Source organism: Monodon monoceros, unplaced genomic scaffold (genome assembly GCF_005190385.1).
Source record: "Monodon monoceros isolate NGI ecotype Baffin Bay Population unplaced genomic scaffold, NGI_Narwhal_1 Super_Scaffold_5, whole genome shotgun sequence".
Lineage (NCBI taxonomy): Eukaryota > Metazoa > Chordata > Mammalia > Artiodactyla > Monodontidae > Monodon > Monodon monoceros.
This window is the reverse complement of record NW_021703782.1, coordinates 68,577,833-68,598,186: the sequence shown is the minus strand read 5'-3', so window position 1 is coordinate 68,598,186 and position 20,354 is coordinate 68,577,833. Positions and strand designations below refer to the sequence as shown.

General features: G+C 37.5%; 1 protein-coding gene and 1 pseudogene across 3 annotated transcripts in view; one reads left to right on the top strand and one right to left on the bottom strand.

Moving 5' to 3' along the window:
• Positions 1-20,354, top strand: part of TRPM6 (transient receptor potential cation channel subfamily M member 6) — a 201,695-nt gene that overhangs the window by 132,774 nt on the left and 48,567 nt on the right. For all 3 annotated transcript variants that reach the window (XM_029202947.1, XM_029202944.1, XM_029202945.1), the window contains 7 exons: positions 270-498; positions 4,513-4,665; positions 9,543-9,689; positions 13,266-13,394; positions 14,697-14,948; positions 16,823-16,997; positions 17,202-17,316. In XM_029202947.1, the coding sequence (XP_029058780.1) occupies positions 270-498; positions 4,513-4,665; positions 9,543-9,689; positions 13,266-13,394; positions 14,697-14,948; positions 16,823-16,997; positions 17,202-17,316 (1,200 nt within the window). The remainder of the gene's footprint in view (positions 1-269; positions 499-4,512; positions 4,666-9,542; positions 9,690-13,265; positions 13,395-14,696; positions 14,949-16,822; positions 16,998-17,201; positions 17,317-20,354) is intronic.
• LOC114883854 lies at positions 6,935-8,254 on the bottom strand (annotated as a pseudogene).

Below are 20,354 nucleotides of genomic sequence, written 5' to 3'. Positions count from 1 at the left end.
ATCAAGCCATACACAGCTTGCTTTGTGGTGTGGATTCGCTTCTCCCCATGGATAGCTCAGGCACTCCTGGTGGAAACCCTCTAGTTCTGTTCTTTTAAGAAAGGCAGAACAATCCATTTCCTGAGCAGCAATCCCTTTTAAACAGCTTCTGCATTTTACTGTTCCCTCTTTTGTCTTGGTCTTTTCTGAGTCTCATATCTAATCTTTTTTAATGTTTCTGGGGCTCTCACCTGCATTTATTTTTGCCACTCACCACTGTGTCATTGCAGACAGTTTGGCCGGCTTGCCCTGGATGTGTTGGAGAAGGCATTCAAACAGAATGAAAGAATGGCCATGAAACTGTTAACCTATGAACTCAAGAACTGGAGCAATTCTACCTGTTTAAAACTGGCTGTTTCTGGAGGGTTGAGGCCCTTTGTTTCACATACTTGTACCCAAATGCTACTGACAGATATGTGGATGGGGCGTCTGAAAATGAGGAAAAACTCTTGGTTAAAGGTATATTTACTTGCTTTATAGAGTTTAATGTCAGTTTAGTCTATACTGTTGAGGTCTATACTCTTGAGTTCATTTTTCCCTTGCTCCAGAAGATTACCTTCAGGAAAACCAGTTAATGTCTTTGATTCTCACAGATGAGCTGAGATCTTCACAGTGGAACCTCTGACAATTACTTTATCTCCCACTACCACAGTTTCTTTTAAAAAATGGGCATAATTGTGCCAGCTCCGTCCATCACAAAGGCATACTCATGAGAAGCTGGTTAGAAGAAGTTAAAAGAATGTACAAACATAAACAAGATTTCGTTATTAGTAAACACCATTGCCTCTGATAATTATAACAGAAGTAAATGAGACTTCTTAGTGAAAATTTTCTCAGCTTAAAAATACTAACTCATGATAAACTAAATAAAATTAACAATTTCTGTTGTTGTGTTCATCTAATGTGATGTTTCAGGAAATAAATGGCTATTTTATAAAGCTGCCCTCAAACACATTTGTTCACACCACTAACTATCTCCAAATTTTTCTATTCCATTATGGTTTAGCCTCATCTTTCATCTTGAATTATCAAGAGTAATTTAGTTAATTATTAAAGGCATTTAATTTTTGACATCAAACCTAAGCCTAAAAAGCTCTAGGTTATGGTCATGCTTAAGAAGTACATAGCTTATGAAACAGAAAAAATGGGAATGAAGCATGATCATTAAGAGCTACACAAGGTTATAATTTATATTTTAATTTTATTCTCCTTAGAGCTCTTAAAGGTATGATGTGTCCCAAATAGAATGACTGTTTTTAAAAACATTTTTTTGGTCGGCAAACTGTAGAAAACACAAACAAATAAAAGATATGACATAAAATATATAAAAGAGCTTGTACATTTTAATTCCACTAATGATATTGTGGAAACGAGGAATGTCAACCAGAAATTATTTCACATAGATTCCTCTTTAACAAAATATTGGAGAAACAACAGTTGTTTCTAGAAGAAGTTCTCCTTTGATCTGTTTCGATTTCAGCCTTGGAAATGATGAAGCAGAGATGTAAATGGGTCCACCTCTAGCTGCACAAGTGCTGGCAATAACTCTTTTTAAATGTTCAGAGAGTGAGATGGGGGTATAGATAGCTGGGATTTTGAGAAATAATTTTCTCCATGGCTCTGTCCTGTACATACTTTAGTTGAATAGAAATCCTTGTTACTGAGAACTTAATAACTTTGTGCTCCTCGTATACTTTATTTTTATATCATCCATGTCTGGATCCTAATTCCTCAGTGCTTGGCTTGTGAGTTTTGGGAACACTTTTGCAAATGTAAAATGTCCTGGTCAGGCTAATTCCATGTGGATGAAGACTGGAGGAAGACCTTGTAGAGTTTTATGTGGAAGGGAAAACTCATTTAAGTGCTTCTGTAGAATAGACTCTGACCTATTCGTTGGAAATGGAATATTGATTTTATTGAATACTGTTTCACAAGCCAATTGTTCTGCAACGGTCAAGGGCAAAAGAATGTGGAGCCTTTTCAGGAAGTGGGTTAGGAATTAATTAGTGTAATATTGTCATTGTGCCTGCTAACTATGGTGTTTCCAGACCTGGAAGATTGCATGTATTTTGGGTTCTACATCCGAAAAGAAAACAAGCACACCAACAAACCAATCCTATCAGACTGGGAAAAGTCCAGAGAACCTTCACAGGAAATCAAGCTTTAAAACAAAACAACAAATAGACATTTCTCCGAAGAAGATATACAGATTGCCAACAAACACATGAAAGAATGCTCAACATCATTAATCATTAGAGAAATGCAAATCAAAACTGCAATGAGATATCATCTCACACTGGTCAGAATGGCCATCATCAAAAAATCTAGAAACAATAAATGCTGGAGAGGGTGTGGAGAAAAGGTAACGCTCTTGCACTGCTGGTGGGAATGTAAATTGATACAGCCACTATGGAGAACAGTATGGAGATTCCTTAAAAAACTACAAATAGAACTACCATACGACCCAGCAATCCCACTACTGGGCATATACCCTGAGAAAACCATAATTCAAAAAGAGACATGTACCACAATGTTCATTGCAGCTCTATTTACAATAGCCAGGAGATGGAAGCAACCTAAGTGTCCATCATTGGATGATTGGATAAAGAAGTTGTGGCACATATACAATGGAATATTACTCAGCCATAAAAAGAAAGTAAATTGAGTTATTTGTAGTGAGGTGGATGGACCTAGAGTCTGTCATACAGAGTGAAGTTAAGTCAGAAAGAGAAAAACAAATACCATATGCTAACACATATATATGGAATCTAAGAAAAAACAACAACAAAAGATGTCATGAAGAACCTAGGGGTTAGATGGGAATAAAGACACAGACCTACTAGAGCATGGACTTGAGGATATGGGGAGGGGGAAGGGTAAGCTGTGACAAAGTGAGAGAGTGGCATGGACATATATACACTACCAAACGTAAAATAGATAGCTAGTGGGAAGTAGCCACATAGCACAGGGAGATTAGCTAGGTGGTTTGTGACCACCTAGAGGGGTGGGGTACAGAGGGTGGGAGGGAGGGAGACACAAGAGGGAAGTGATATGGGAACATATGTATATGTATAACTGATTCACTTTGTTATAAAGCAGAAACACACCATTGTAAAGCAATTATACTCCAATAAAGATGTTATAAAAAAACAAAAAAAAACAACAGGTCATTTCAGCATAAAAAAAAATGAAGTCGACAAGGACATGACTTTAGTTTCTTTAATCATGAGTGGTATATAGTCTGGGTTAATCTTACCTTTATTCACTGAATCCCAGAATACTAGGCCTAATTTTAGCTCGGAAGAGATAATGTTCACCAAGATGATTGTCACAATATTTAGTAAATCTTCTAAACTCTTTACCCTGAAAGGCCAATACAGGTTGAAGATAAAAATTCTTTTGAATAGACTATAAATAAGTTCATGAATGTTAGCAATAGAATGAAAAAATCATGGATGTCTAGATTTCTATCTTTGTTGGGTTTTACTGGCAGAGAAAATATATGTGTGATGGGAGATGCATCGAACAGAAGGTGACTTGGTATGTTTTTATATTGTTGATTTTATAATATGAATAAATTTTCATGTGTTTTATATGATAGTAACTACTTAGTGGCTTTAAAGAATTATTCAAGCAATATGCTCATTGAAAAAGAATACTTCTCACTGCCGTGCCTCTGGGTGTTATAACATATAACAGTGTGGTATATGTATTTTAAACTTTCAAATGCATATATGTATATGCATCGTAGTTTTTAATTTTTTAAAATGGGATTACACTGTGCATATTATTTTATAACTTGCTCTTTTTAGACTTAACAATATAACTTTCATTATATTCAGAATTGCTTTTGTCTTTTCAATGATTGCGTAGTATAGTTGTCTCTCAATATCCACAAGGGATTGGTTCCAGGACCCCTCAGGATACCAAACTCCGTGGATGCTCAAATCCCTTATATAAAACGGTGTAGTTTTTACATATAACTTTTGCACCTAGATTACTTATACTATCTAATACAATTAAATGCTATGTAAATAGGTGCCAATGTATGGGAAATTCAAGTTTGCTTTTTGGAGCTGTCTGGAATTTTTTTTTTTTTTTGATCCACACTTGGTTGCGTCTGTGGATGCGAGACCCACGGATATGAAGGGCTGACTGTATTCCACTGTTAAGTTGTCCCACATCAGCTCTCCCTCTGTAGATGGACATTCAGGTTGACACTAATTTTTTGCTATTACAAATAGCCATGCAAAGAACATCCCTATCTACACATGCTTGGATTCATGAGTATTTCTGAGGGAGACACTTCTACAATTGGAATTCTCGAGTCGGAAAGTATGTATACAATCAGGATATCCACTGAATTGGGGATGGAGCTGACATTTTATATACACCCGAATCTTAACTTTATTTGGATCATACTTGTGCCTTGTATAAACCCCACTACTTACTTTGTTTTCTTTTCTTTTAAAGATCATCATCAGTATTCTTTTCCCACCCACCATTTTGACATTGGAATTTAAAAGCAAAGCAGAGATGTCACATGTTCCCCAGTCCCAGGACTCCCAGTTTACGTGGTATAATGGTGACCAGAATGCCAGCGCTCCCAAAGAAAGTGCTTGTCTGGTTAGTGCAATATCATAATGAACTAGGTTTTCATAGCATTGACGGCACACAAACATACACGGACACAAAGCTTATTTATTTAACAAATTATTTAACAGTCTTAATCATATTATAGTAAGGTCAGGTATAGCGTGTATGATAGTTCTAATTAACCCCCATATGTTATTAAGCAAAATATCCTATTTCTGCCAAAATCAAAGACTTTATTATGTCTTGAAAGCTGCTTAACTTCTCATTTTCCTTTGTGACTAGTGGAATAAATAGACTTACTATTTCTCTAAAGCTACAATAAGGGATGCCTCATATCCTTAAAAATCTTTATTTAAAAAGATGCTGGTTTAAAATGTGCATTGATCTTCACTCTTTCACACCATAGTTTTTTCATTTGTTATATCCAGTGAGTTTGAATAGTTTTACTTGAGTTCCCAGATGTATACTCTTTCATGGGCAACTTGAGCTGCTTCCATTGCAGCTTCACTGGAGAGTCTCCAATATGCTGTCTGGGCATATATTTTTTGAATTTTATGATTCAACTTGGATCACTGCTGATACAGTTGTCATTTACTGTGAGATGTAGTAAACATCTTTTCTGGTACTTAATACTTCAGTGATGCATCTTTAGCTAGCGTCTTGTCTGATGTGCTTTTGTACTTATGAGGTATTTGTCATAATATTAAAAACATATTTGATAAATGTTAAATGAAAAATAATTATAATTAGTTTGTATGGCTGGCATCTGCTGTGATTGGTTGAGCCTTTATTCTGATTGGTTAATGCCAGAACAGTTAACCGGATCAGTAGTTAAATATTTTTTACTATCATGCCTGTTTGGGTATATATGTGTTCCTCTCCTCTTCCTTCCCTCCCTTCCCTTCCCTTTCCTTCCCGTCCCTTCTTACTTTTCTAAGCCTGATAGTTCCATTTGGGGTTCTCAGAGTCCCAGATGGCAAGTACATTCTAAACTCAATAGAGTGTGTGAGTTCTCCTTTGCAAAGCTGGGTTAGTCAAGTTGTCATAATTGTGATTGTACTGGTTAGATTATGTGGTTACTAAGTTTAGACCATTTCAATTTTTTTTTTTTAAGGAAAGAAGAAATGTAGTGCTTGCCTAACCCCATTAGAAATAGAAGGCAATCTTTATATGTGAGACATTCACATACATATGTTCGCCTTTATACTACTTCAGTGTTCACATTAAGTTTAATTAGCTTGTTGAAGTAAACAATGAAGGAAACTGTTTATCATCTATCTACAAACAAATATGTAAATATGTTGGCAACTTGGTCACAAGGAGTGCTTTGGAAGTGGATGTAACTTCACTTTTGGCTCTTAGCGGTTTCATAGAAAGAGAAGCTTTCACTGAAACGGAAGGCATTGCAGATACTTGGAGCATTCCGCTAAGCAGTTCTTCTTAAAGTGGAGACTCTTAGGGAAAGAACTCTTTCCTTGAATGCCAATTAAATGTGCTCTTAACATTCAAAAAAGATAGTAAGCCCTCACAATTCCCTGAAAAATTAAATTTTGTCTGTAATATAGTGGTTCTCTTACAGCAGTTGCTCACCTGGTGGTTTGGACATGGCCACATCAATTAATAATTCAACGAATATCTAATAGCTACCTTCCACGAGCCAGACAAGTTCTGGGGGCATTTCATTAACTAAGGCAGATGCGGCCCCTGCTACTATGGAGCCTATAATCAGACAGACTATCCATGATACCTCACCATTATTCAATTTAAAGCATTTATTGAAAAAGTGTTTCAAATCTGGTCTGTTACGAATGGATTATAATCATAGTAACAATGTTCTTTTATCTTTGAATTTAACTAAAGCAACAGTTTTGGATTATCTGCTTTGTGTTTAAAATTTTGTTAATCAGAGAATAAGGGGTAGAGGTAGCATTTGGTGGGACATACAAGTTTTCATAATGCTAATTAAGTATAATGTACTTGATTAGTTGAGAAACACAATTGGCATTATGTATTTTGGGGGAAAGCCAAAGACAGGAGGGACATAGATGCTCTTTTAGAGTGTCTTTGTGCTTTGTCGTCATGGTAATAGTGTGATAATAAATATGATGAAAGCACTGGTAATAGGAGAATGAAAGCCATTATTCTTTTTTAAAAATTATTTTTTATTTATTTAAAATTTTTATTCTATGATTATTTTATGTTCAGAAAGGTGGAATAGTAGAAGAAAAAAATGGAGGACAAAGACTTTGGAGTTTTCTTGTATGTATGCAGAGCTGATTATAATATGAATAGGATTTTATTACAATTTTTCTTGATGAAGGGCTTCAATAAATGCATCAAGTTTTCCTTGAGTTTCTCTAACTTTCTTGAGGTCCTCAGCCATTTGAACTTGTTTAGCAGTAAGCGATTTAACTTTCTTCTCGCTATCTTCAGCAAAGTCTTCTAATTTCTCTAATTGCCTGACTTCAGGGTTTCTAAGTTGCTGCACTAAAGTATTTGTGGTGACAGCAAGCATGCATTGTATTTGACAAAATAGGACAACATCATTGCATTCCTACTCAGAATCTACAAAATGCCATTGTTAGGAATGAAAGCCTCTTCAACAAAGGTTACAGTGATTTAGAGCTGTTTTTAAGAAATGTCTTCTCTAAACGTGGTGCCAAGTATCGTTAATCAAGCTCGGATCTGCTTCTGCTCCTTGGGATTCAAGGTTCTTTTGGACTGTAGTTATCTCATCACTTGCAAGATAAGCTGGGTGTTCCTCATTACATTTCAGCGTCTTCTCCAGTTCATTCTTGGTTTCATTGTGAACACACTGTTCTTGGGTCTGATTCTTCCAATGTAACCACCTCTTTTCCCAGTCTGGACCTTCCATATTTCAGTTGCATTTTCAGTATCCTTAAGATGAGCCTGAAGAACCTCTTCCGTAAAATAAATCGCTGCACCTCACTGCTGTTTATCAGACATGGACTGGTCTTCTAAAGCATCGTGTTGAATAACCCTCAAGCTGTCCTCCACAAAATCATTCCACTTCTGGTGTTTAAGCCTCTTCCTTAACAGCCTCTTTAAATTTATCAAATATGTTATCATGCTCTTTTCCTTTTGGTTCTGTCATGAAGTGGGAAAATTCTTCCTGTAGGGTCTCCCAAGCAACCTCGATCGCTTTATTAAGAAGCTGTTTATCAATTCACTGTTTAAGCTTGATATCCACTGTAGTATTAAAAGTCCCTGAATTCATGGCCTGTGTAGCTGGAAGATGGATGTTTTCAATCACATGAGTTGATACTCTTTCCCACAAAGATTGCTGAACAATTTCCTCCCAATGTTTTGGTGTAATGTGGCTCAGACTGATAACTTCATTGAGGATTTCATTTTTAGTTTTTTCAAATAGTTTTTTCCGGTCAAGTTCTCGCAGGCGAGGATAGTTATTCTTCTACTCAGTTTCAAGGTTAAAACGTGTTGCTTTGAAACTATCAGCCTGTTGTTCAATTGACTCCCATACCATTTTCCAAAAGTCCAGCACAACAAAGCTTCAATTTCCAGTAGTCATCTAGTGTGCCTTTAGCATGCTTGTCTTTAGGAGTTTTGAATTCCAAAAAAAATTCTTTTTTTTTTTTTAACTTTCTTTCTTCCTTTCTTTCTTTCCTTCCTTCCTTCCTTCCGTCCGTCCGTCCTCGTTGCTGCGCGCAGGCTTTCTCTAGTTGCAGTGAGCAAGGGCTACTCTTCGTTGCAGTGTGTGGGCTTCTCATTGTGGTGGCTCCTCTTGTTGTGGAGCACGGGCTCTAGGCGCACAGGCTTCAGAAGTTCGGGCGCACCAACTCAGTAGTTGTGGCTCATGGGCTGCAGAGCGCAGGCTCAGTAGCTGTGCCGCACGGGCTTAGTTGCTCCGCGGCATGTGAGATCTTCCCAGACCAGGGCTGGAACCTGTGTCCCCTGCATTTGCAGGCAGATTCTTAACCACTGTGCCACCAGGGAAGCCCACATTTCCTGTTAAAAGATTAAAACCACATAGAAATCTATGAAGTAGGGTGATATCTCTTTTTCTTCTCTTTCATAATCCCTAAGTTCCCTCTTCTCGAAAGCAACCAGGGTGCAAGTGCTTTTTTTTTTTTTTCTTTCTTTTCCTTTCTTTTTTCTCTCTTTCTAACAGCTCTTCTATGTAGACACCTCTGTAGTCACATTTATGCAACCACTTCCTTGTCACACAGATACTCATTTCTCACCACCTACAACTGTTAACCCCTTTAGGCTGGCCCATAACTTTTGAGAAACTGATGGAAGATGCTTTCCCTAGAAAAATGCATGCACAACACAAATACTTGCATATAATTGCAGGAGGTTCAAGGAACTCCAGAAGCTCAGAGGGTCCGTGAGCTTCAGGTAGAACCTCTGTTATAAATGAGTGGAGAAGCTGTCAAAGACAGAATCCTCAAACTAACACTGTGCCTGACTTCCCTATAATTTGGGAAAGATGTTTCAGCATTATGTGTCCATTTTGTCCTCCTGAATTATGGAAATAATTCTATTCTCTGTTATTGATTTCACAAGGATTTTATTAATATCCTTAGGTTCCAAAATTACTGATAAAGGAGATTAAAAAGAACAGGAAGAGGGACCATTTTTAAATGCTTGGAATTACTCAGTTTGATTAGGTTTTCCTATGGGAGGCTCAGCTTGCTTTTCAGAAATACTGCTGTTCTCCTTACCCTGTCAAAGATTGATACAATACATGTAGTTTTCCTTCCGTTCAAGACTAAGATTGTAATTTGTCAGGTGGGTGCCCAGTTAATTTCTAATATTTTTATTATATTTATGTATTTATGAAATATATAATATTTTAGATACTTGTAAATGTCAGTATTTTAGTTACGCCTCTGACAATAAATGATTGTTTGCTCATTTTACAGAAAGACTATGATTTGGAAAGTGGCCCTGATGAGAAACCAGATGAAAATCAGCACTTTGATTTGAAGAGTGGGCCCCAAAGCCTCCCATGGACCAGGAAAGTCTATGAGTTCTACAGTGCTCCAATTGTCAAGTTTTGGTTTTATACGGTTGGTCTCATTTCAAAAATTACATATAGTATTCAGGATGGTTAATTGCTAATGATAATGTTGATAATGATATTGCCTGATTTACCAACTTGTAATAAAAATGTAAAAAATGCACTTAAAAAAAAAGGGAGGAATGACAAAGGAGGTAGGGAAGAAGATTGGAGGGAGGTGAGAAAAAGTGAGAGCAGATCTCCTACTTTGGGAGTGAAGGCTCAAGCATTCTTCGTTTTCTGAGTGCTTCCAGTTAACACAGCTGGGACTCAGAATCTGAAACTGTGTGGAAAAATAGAATGAGCAATATGGTTGTAGAATTAAGTGATGGGAGTGGATTCTTTTCCCATCTTGGGCAAAAAATCAGCAGTTGAATTGATTTTTTCTTTGTAGGAATAATGTGTAATATAGACCAAAAAATTCAAGTGTTTGTTTTTGTCTTAGTTGCAAATGCTTCTAAATATGTAGAGGACAAGAAAAATTTTAGAAGTTGAATTGTGTAAACAAATACTAAATCTATCATGGATGGGAGAGATACAGAGAAAACAACTGTACACTACATGTATTGAGTGCTTTTCACATTTATTTAACAGTATTTATTTTTCTAATGCTAACCTATAGTTAGTTAAATTGCTCAAGATTGTATATTTCTAAAACATTTTGAAGTGATTATAAAAGGGTATCTGTCTAAATGTGTTATATTTCAAAATATTTACTTGCCCGACCACACACTTATTTCATATACTTATTCAATAAGTACATAGCTCTGAATAACTTTTATCTGTTTTCAAAAATAAAATCTTCATTCAGATGATGAGATTTCACCGTTTTTGTGAATATGGAAATACTGTATTTTCTGTATTTTGTGAATACAGAAAATCCTAGAGACTCTGATAGTAGCTTTGAGAGAGTTTAACCATAGTCACATCATTGGGTAAAGAGTATTCAACTATTTCTTTCCTTAGACATTTCTAGCTTATGAACTCTTAGAGACAGTAGTAAAGCTAAGCAAGTGGAACAACAACAACTACAAAAATAGCTAAGGATGGTGTTAGCAGTGAGCACGGGCATTTTTAGTCATGGCTGTTACATTGCTAGGTTAGGGTACGTGTGCTTTATTGAAGCAGCGTCTTGTTATAAATGCTATGATGAAAAAGAAATGTAAACATTTTTGGATATCTTTTTAAGAACTGGAAGGAAAAAAAAAGAGTCAGAAGCAATACCACCAATATCTACAGTGATTTAGTGCCTGGCCACCATGAAAACAATGTAAAACATGACTGCTTAATCGTATAAATTTTTAAAAATTATGTTCCTAAGAGGTCATCAAATATATTAACCCTTGAAACATAGACCTAGAGAAGTACAGAATTAATAGAATTTACTTTAACTTTTTTATATGCTTCTCTACTAAGCTTCTTAACTCATAGGCAATGCTAATACCCATTATGCCTGCCTGAAATATCACCTATTGTATATAATATCAAATGGTATAGTCAGAAGTGATTTCAGCCATTCTCTATGTAGAACTAAGCTTAGAAGAAGACTTATTAAACTTAGGTAGAGCTCAAAAAGATACGAGAAATAGGGATCCAGGTTAAAATAATATGATTCTTATGAGAAGGAACACACACATAGGCACTTTTCTCTCTGTTGATCTGGGTTTTTTTTGTTTTTTTTTTTGCGGTACGCGGGCCTCTCACTGTTGTGGCCTCTCCCGTTGCGGAGCACAGGCTCCGGACGCACAGGCTCAGCGGCCAGGGCTCACAGGCCTAGCTGCTCCATGGCATGTGGGATCTCCCCGGGGGACAGGGGCACGAACCCGTGTCCTCTGCATCGGCAGGAGGACTCTCAACCACTGCGCCACCAGGGAAGCCCTGATCTGGGATTTTTAATACGTGTTTATTAGCTAGCACTGTGCATTGTCTCTGAAGCTATTGAAAAGACTGCACCGTCTCATGAATTGTTGGTGATTGTGGAAACTGATAAAGCCTTTCTGGCAGGCAACTTAGTAATATGTGTCACAGTTTTAAATGTGTGTGTAGTTAGTCTACTTCTGGGAATTGTAAGAAGATAAGAATGTTAGATAAGATCACAAAGCTATTAATCACTGTGTATCTGTGTGTACGTGTTTACTGTGTCTTAATTCTTTGAATAGACTGGAAATCTAGGTTTAATATACACAGTAATTAAACATACATTTCTTGAATGTCTATCATGTGTCAGGCTGAGTGCTTAAGTGCTGTAGATAAAAACGTCAACAGTCTTTAACTACAGAGACTCACAATTGGACAATACGTTTCCAATAACCAGACATTTTTTTTTAGGGAAAAAACAATCAAATTTTATTCTTTTTCTAGCACCCAGAGATAGCAATTCTTAACATCTGCTTTCAACTTTTTTCTATCCAAATATTTTCAGATTTTTTCACAACACAGCAGTTTTAAACCATTTTAACTTAACAGTTTATCACAGATGCTTAAAATTCACTAGAAGGATTATGCTTACTGTTTATAAATGCGTTTCTGTCTTTTACATATCTGCATCTCATGGATGTGCAGTTTATGTAAAAATTCCCTTTTGTATCTTGTCTTCTTTCTCCTTCTATTATACTAATGTATACTTTTCTGGCTCTTTAACCTCCAGCCTCTAAGCTTATTTTATTTCTGTTCTGCCACTTCCAAATGGAAAACTGTTTCCTCCTTTATCTGCTTATCTGGAAATGGTGTTCATCCTACAAGACTCAACTGATATACCTCTTTCTCCAAGTCTCAAATCCAGCTTCATCCTCTGCATTCCTGTCATGCCTTTAGTAGACTTGCATTATGGAAGTTATCATACTCTGTACGCAGTGGCATCGGCCTGCGTCAGAGATCACACTCCGCCAGCCTGGCAAGTGGCATTAGTGAAGCATTTCCCTGCAGGTCTAGGTTGAATGCTCTGGGCAGAGCAGTCTCTAGGTGGCATAGACTGTTTTGAGAACTCCTCACTTATGGAAAGCTCAGGACCATGAAACAGCTGCCTGGCTAAGTTCTGTAATCTGCGTAGGCCCAGTGAGTCATGTGTTGGAAGACGTGAACCCAGACCATAAGTGGTAACCAGAATATTTTAATCAGCATAAAATAAAACTCCCAGCAATAGTAAATATCACAATTTATTATATTTGAAAATAGGCACCTACTAACACTGCTCCTTTGGCATTCTTGGGACACACGTTTTCTTTTTAAATGGAGGGGAAGGTGTGTGATTCTCTCTTGGCTTGCTGTTGGCCTGACTGTGTCCATGCCGGAATGTGCAGGGTTCTGAAAATTGTGGTCAGGAGTCAACAAGATGTGACCATGCCCATTTCCATGCATTTGAGAACAGTGATCTTTCCTTCCACAAATTCCTAAAATAGAAAACTGTGGATTCCTATGCCTTCTTTGATAATTATGTCATCAATAATCAGAGGGTGGTCCCAGTTATATTTTCATGCTATCATGGTGAAGTTCATGTGTGTGTTTCTGTTCATTTGGGTCCGTGTCTGCTTGGCATCCTCCATTATGACTCTCACTCATGGCCAGGGAATCCATGTCCCCCTCACAGATGGTGTATTTGGCATTCCTCATGCTGTTCACTTACACCGTGTTGGTGGAGATGCAACCCCAGCCCACCGTGCAAGAGTGGCTCGTTATCATTTACATCTTCACCAATGCCATTGAGAAAGTCAGGGAGGTGAGTTATCCCTTCTACCTTTGTCTTCTACATACCTCTGCTAGATGTGCTCTGCGCTTGGGTGATGAAAATGGAGAGGTCAAGCATGAGGGTGAGTCAGGCAATGATCCTGATTTGTATGCTACAGGAAAGGTAATTAGGGGGAAAATTTCTGATCTCAACCTTTTATTGTTGCCAAATACTTTCTGTTGGTTGCTGCTCTTTGAAAGCAGTTATTTTAGGGGACATCTTAGTGTGTTTATCAGATCTAGAGTGATGGTATCTAGTTGTTTATAGACTCTCCAACTATTTGATTTCCCAAAAGTGTTTTTTTTTATAAAGCTGATTTTTTTATAGCCTAACATTACTTGCATATTATTGCTTTCATGTCACAGAGTGGCACATAAATGGCTAAAGTTGTGCAATGTGTAAAGAATTCATTTATAGTTTTTGAAAGTTCCTACTAAACATTTTTGAACATTTAAGATAAAAATCCCTCTGGGGCAAGTAGTCCAAGAAACAAAACAAAGCAAACTTTTCATTTTTAGTTTGCAATGAGTCACTTAAAACAAAAGAAAAGGAATGAATATTCCTATCCACTTATAATTGCAATCACATACCGTATGACTTAGGCTGTTTTAGATATCATTGTATATGTATCTCTCTCTACCTCTGTGCATTTACATACAATGATTTTGTCCTAGAGCTAATATGACCAACCTTGTATATTATGTAGAAAACAATTCAGCAGAAAAACATTATCCGAATTCTACCATTTTTATTATGCTTCAGGGAAAATAGCTTTTTACTGTTTTACATTTAAGTTTGTCTGATATTCTGTTGCAGGGCTAATTTCTTATAATAGTGAATTCTAATATCACGTTCTGAGTAATTTGCTAACTACTCACTAAATTGCAGTAGTGGGGCCAGATTACAGGATTCTTTGGTTTCTTTGCACTAGGCTATACGTCATGAAATGGAATTGCAGCTATATTCCATTGCAATATTGAGTTTTAAATGTCTTGGTGTTTCCCTGTGTTAGTTTAGGATTAATGAAAGCTAGAAAAACTTTTCTTTTTTAAAAAAAATTCTGGTTCGTTTTTAAATAGCTGGCCAGTACTAACAGTGAGATTAAACTACATTTATAGAATTGTTTAAGTAATTCATTCCCCAAGGATAACTTACGTCTCCAAAATCCCCTTATGATCTAAGGTTTGGCATGATTCCAAATACTCCTTAAAAGAACAGTTGATGTATTAAAGATCATACTGATCTTGGGTTATAACCCATTCTTTAAGTTTCCCTCTTTCTTTCATCTTTTAGGTCTATATTTCAGAACCTGGGAAGTTTACTCAAAAGGTGAAGGTATGGATTAGCGAGTACTGGAATCTGATGGAAACTGTGGCTACTGGCCTGTTTTTGGTGGGTTTTGGCCTTCGGTGGGGTGACCCTCCTTTTTACACGGCGGGAAGACTAATATACTGCATCGACATCATATTCTGGTTCTCACGGCTCCTGGACTTCTTTGCTGTGAATCAACATGCTGGTCCCTATGTGACCATGATTGCAAAAATGGTGAGTCTGCTGTATAATCTGGTGTTCTTTTAATAGTTCTACTTAATTTCATGGTTCACATACATTGGTTTAACTTTTGAAATTATTTAAAGAAGCACACACGTCATCCCCACTTTCCTTATAACCATAAATTCATATTTAACAAGTGTCCTTGGATAGCATATTGGGTAATTGATTACAATACTCAGCTTACCCTTTTCGTTAGGGCCAGATGATGGGGGGTTGAATCATATTTGTCTCTGAGCACAGTAATTCCTGAGGGCCAGATTTATGTGAGGCTACCACCAATAATATTTTTTGCTGAAATATTGATTTGTCTTTTTATCTCTCCACCCCCAGCCAACTCTTAAATAGTGATTACTGTGGGCCACAGATTGTTCTAAGTACTTTGTATGTATTAACTCATTTAATCTTCAAAACAACTTTATGACATGGGTACTATTATTATCCACATTTTATGTTCAAGGAAATGGAGTTCAGGTAAATTTCCCAAAGGTGTAAGTCGGGGAGCCAGGATTCAAATCTGGGCCACCTGGCTCTGTCTGCCATCTGAGCTCACTGTGTACTTGTATTAGCCCTGTCCAACTGGCTTTGCACAGGACCTAAGAAGGACAGTACCTCAAGATCATCTTTGCTTTTTCTTCTGGAATACTCACTGGCAGGGAAGGGGCAAGTTCTTGAGAAGGAAAGGTAGTGTTGAAACAAAGGAAGAAGACAGAAAAGGGAGAACCTCCAGGGTTCCAAAGATAGATTTTTTTTATTTTATACTTTTCTCTTAGACCAGCAATATTTTCTCTGGTCTTGGTGACATTGGTATTAATTCAGTAGGTTATGCTGAGGTAATCACTGTATCTCAGTGACTTAGCACAAGTTTATTTCTCCCTGATACAAAGATTGATGTATGCTCATGGAGACCGCCCTCTACCCAGTGACTCAGGGATCCCAAATCATTCCATCTTGGGACATAGCTGTGTCAACATGTGGCTTCTGAGGTTTCCTATGACAGGGAATAAGAGGGATGAAGAACATCTAACAGCTTTTAACTGCTCTGGATGGGAAGTGACTCAAATCACTGTTACTCCACAGCCCAGTGGCCAGGAATAGGTCAGGTGGCTCCTGCCTCATGGAAGGGAAGCTCATGGAATATTCACGGAGTATGTCTCTGCCACAGGGAACAAGTGGGTTGAACTGATGTACATTTAGTAATTGAAATGAATTATTTAAAAGAGCCTTTAGAAAATTACAGTACATGTGCTATATATACATGTGTGTATAGTACATGTGTGTACTGTATGTGCTCCATTGTGCATTATAACAATCAGGCTTACTTTTAATACAAAGACTACGTGTTTGCGAGTTAATGAACCACTGGATTTAACAAATATCATTTTATAGTTGTTTTTGCATCTTAAAAAAAAATTCTTCACTTCATTAGGATGTTCAGTACCTTGGAGCAGATTCTTGGTCTGATCAATTTCTCAGACTCTAACTCCTGAAGATAATCCTGGGAATAAGGAGCCATTTTACTAATTTGAATATCCCTATTTTTTTTTCTTTTTTTAACCTCTGATGAAAAGTTAGATATTAGTTAATCAAAAGCTATTCATATTTCATCACATCTTAAAAAAAGAAGCACAGATCCTCTACAGTTAGCACACTTAAATTACTCCATAGACTACATTGACATGAAACATATACTGTGCAGAGAAAACAAAATGTGTTAGCCAAAGGAAATCCAGCTATTCATGGAGTAGGCATTTTGGTCAATGACTAGACAGTCTTATTATTGGCAGGTATAATTATGATGGCTGCAGGTGTTTGATTTGTTTTAAATTTTAAATCTGTGGTAAACTTCTGGCTGTGCTTTTTTGCAGACAGCAAACATGTTCTACATTGTGATCATCATGGCCATCGTCCTGCTGAGCTTTGGAGTGGCACGCAAGGCCATACTTTCACCAAAGGAGCCTCCATCCTGGAGCCTTGCTCGAGATATCGTGTTTGAGCCATACTGGATGATCTATGGAGAAGTCTATGCTTCAGAGATAGATGGTACGTAGAGGATTCCGCCACCATGCAGCAACTGAACCTTTGTAGATACTCAGAGTAATAAAGAACCCTGGAAAACAACCATCTGAATCTTAAAAATGTCAAGAGTTTGTGGTATTCTACTAAGTCAATATGCTAAATATTTGTCTAGAGTCATAGGACTGTGATTCACCTTATCTCTCATTCTTTTAAATTCTCTATTTGTAGTTTGTTCAAGCCAGCCGTCCTGCCCTCCTGGTTCTTTTCTTACTCCGTTCCTGCAAGCTGTCTACCTCTTCGTGCAATATATCATCATGGTGAACCTGTTGATTGCTTTCTTCAAGTAGGTTATTTTAATCAAATACAGTTATTTTGTATGAATCAAAAATGGGTGCAGGTATTTTGAAAGATTCACATGTAACCTTTGTTTTTTGTGTGTTTCATCTTTAATTACTATGGTTTTAAAATATGAGCATGGAACTACTGGCAGGAAGGCAGCAAAATATGAGAAGAGAAAAAACAATAAATAGAGAGTGTAATAACAGCAGACTGAAAGGAGATCATACACTGTAATTAAGCAATAATTTGGAATCGTGGAGAGTAACAATTGACGAGGCTGAAAGTTGGTTAAAGGGTCCTTGATAACTTCCCTTCATTGGCTCTCAGTATATCTCATTCTCTGTTTTCTCCTATATCACTTTTCACTTCTTCTCAGTCTTCTTTTCTGGAGCATCATATTCTCTTCAACCTTTTAACATTGGAATGTCCCTGGGCCCAGACGTTTGTTTTGTTTACACTTTGGTGATCTTGTTCAGTTTCCTGTATATGTATACTGACAAATCCCAACTGATATCTTCAGCCTAGGTCTCTTTCTTGAACTTCAGTCCTGTAGATCCAGCTCTCCTGTTCCATTACCAGTCAGATGTATAATATTGGGTTGGCCAAAACGTGCGTTCGGGTTTTTCCATAACCTCTTATGGACAAACCCGAATGAACTTTTTGGCCAACCCAATAGATTTCTGAACTTTCAAATGTCCAAATTCTTGATCTCCCCTCTTTCCCAACATACACTTATTCTGCTTGTAGTCTTTCCCAAATCTATAAGGAAGACCACATGTTTCTGTCAAAGCTTCATCTTTCCCATTGTTCGGACCAAAAACCTTGGCATTCTTAATGTGTCTCATATTTCTAGCTCTAGACTGTCAGGAATACCTGTTGACTCCATCTTCAAATAGATCATCAGTCCAACCGCCTCTCACCACCCCACTGCTACTACCACAAAGCCTCCTAGTTTATTTCTCTGCTTCTGCCTTTGGCCCCTATATTCTGTTCTCAACACAGTAGCCCTAATGCCACTTAAATTTTTTAAATTACTTAATTAATCACTCTATTCCCTAATGACCTTTAAAACATATGTCAGATGATGTCACTCGTCTGCTCCAAACCATTCAAGTTTCCCCATTTCCTTCTGGGTAAAAGTCAAAGTTTCTACAATGACCTAGCTTCTCTGCTACCCCTCCAATCACCCATCACACTACTATTCCCCGAATCCATGCCTCTCCAGCCACACTGGCCCCTCACAGTTTTTCAAACAACACAGGGGTGTTTGCAGTTGCTGTTCCCTCTGCCTGGAATGCTCTACCCCCAGATATCAGTGTGGTCCATTCCCTCACCTCCTTCAAGCCTTTGCTCAAATGTCCCCTCTTTAATTAGCCCTAACCTAAGGATATTATTTAAAAGTGCAGCCCCCTTTCCTTCAACCATCTCCTTGGCATGCCTGGTCCCCCTTACTCTTCTTTCTTTATACTACCCACTTATATACACAAATATATTTTATAATTTATCTCTATATTGTGTTTTTTCCCCCATTTATCTCTTATACTGGAATATAAGCTCCACAAGAACAAGTTTGTTTTTTTGGTTTTGGGGGTTTTTTTTGGCCATTTTTTGCCCATGAATTTATCCCAGGCCCTGAAAAGAGTGCCTGGCTCATATTTGTTTAATGGATGAAAGAAATCAAGTGAAGTGATGGGAAGAAACTAGTATTTTCTGAATGCCTCTTTTATGTCAGGCACTGTACCAGGTATTTTATTCATTAATTATCTCACTGAAGAGAGATAGATAAGAAAAGGGAAATCAATGCATAGAAGTTTAAAGAGAGTAGAGGAGATAAAGGCTGAAGGCAAGCAAAATAAATCAGAACACACACAAAGAGGACTGTTGTTGCGTATATATGGGGAAAACATACTTTTTTGCTTGTTACAAGATTATGTGATAGCTATCGTCTCCCTTTAGCCTCACCATTTTATGCACTTGTAACATTTGCTGGTGTTTAATTACTGTAGCTATTTTTTGACATTTCAAATAAGATTAAGAGTGGGTATGAGATTTTTGTTTCTCAAAAACGGCAGGTGTCAAAAGGGAGGCTGACAAATCCTCCCACAGGCTAGTCTTCTCACAGAGATGAATACACTGAGGACCATACAAGCTGAGCAACCCTAGATCCGACTACTTGTCCAGAGGCCCCTTTCCAGATTCTGTAATTACAAAGAACCTGAAATACACTGTGAAGATCGCCACCTGCTGGTGGGCAGGCTGTGATCACACTTGCAGTGGGAATAACATGTAATTTTGGTGGCCCTCAAACTTGATTGTGCAGAATTACCTGGAGGACTCACTGAGACACAGATCGCTAATTGGGTCGTTCTGGATAGGGCCCAAGAATTTGCATTCCTGACCTGTTCTCAGGTGATGCAGTGCTGGTGGCTAAGTGACTGCACTTTGAGAACTACCGTTAAACTCAGTCGCCAATGTTTCCTTCACCTGCTTGATGAACTCTGGAACCTCCCTCCTCCTCTCATCCTAAGCTGGCTTTCTCCAGGATAGTTCGGGCTCCCTCTCTTTATCATTACTGCAGTTTAGGGTTACCTGCATCTTTATTTGCTAAATGTGGCCGCCCTTCTCAAGTACTTCTCTGCCATCTTTCTCTAAAGAAAATAAATTACATATTAGCCTAAGCAAAATATTAAGATGGATATTCCATTGTGTCCTGCCCACCCATATCATGTTATAGACTTAAAGTTAAATAGTTAAGGGTGAATTTGTACCACTCACCACAACTTCTATTACAAGTTCTATAATATCAACATATTTGCTGCATTATCTGCATATTATAGTTGATATAATTAAAGGGAGAAAAATCCCAAGGCGGCCTACCAATAAGGAGTCACTTTTATTGTAAGGTTAATATAAATAATTGATCTACCTGCTGAATCGAAGGTCTTCTTATTGACTTATTTTAGGATGAATTGATTTTTCTTCCATCTCTTCTTCTTCATTAATATTCTTTCGTTTGAATGTTTTAAGGAGGATTATTCTAGC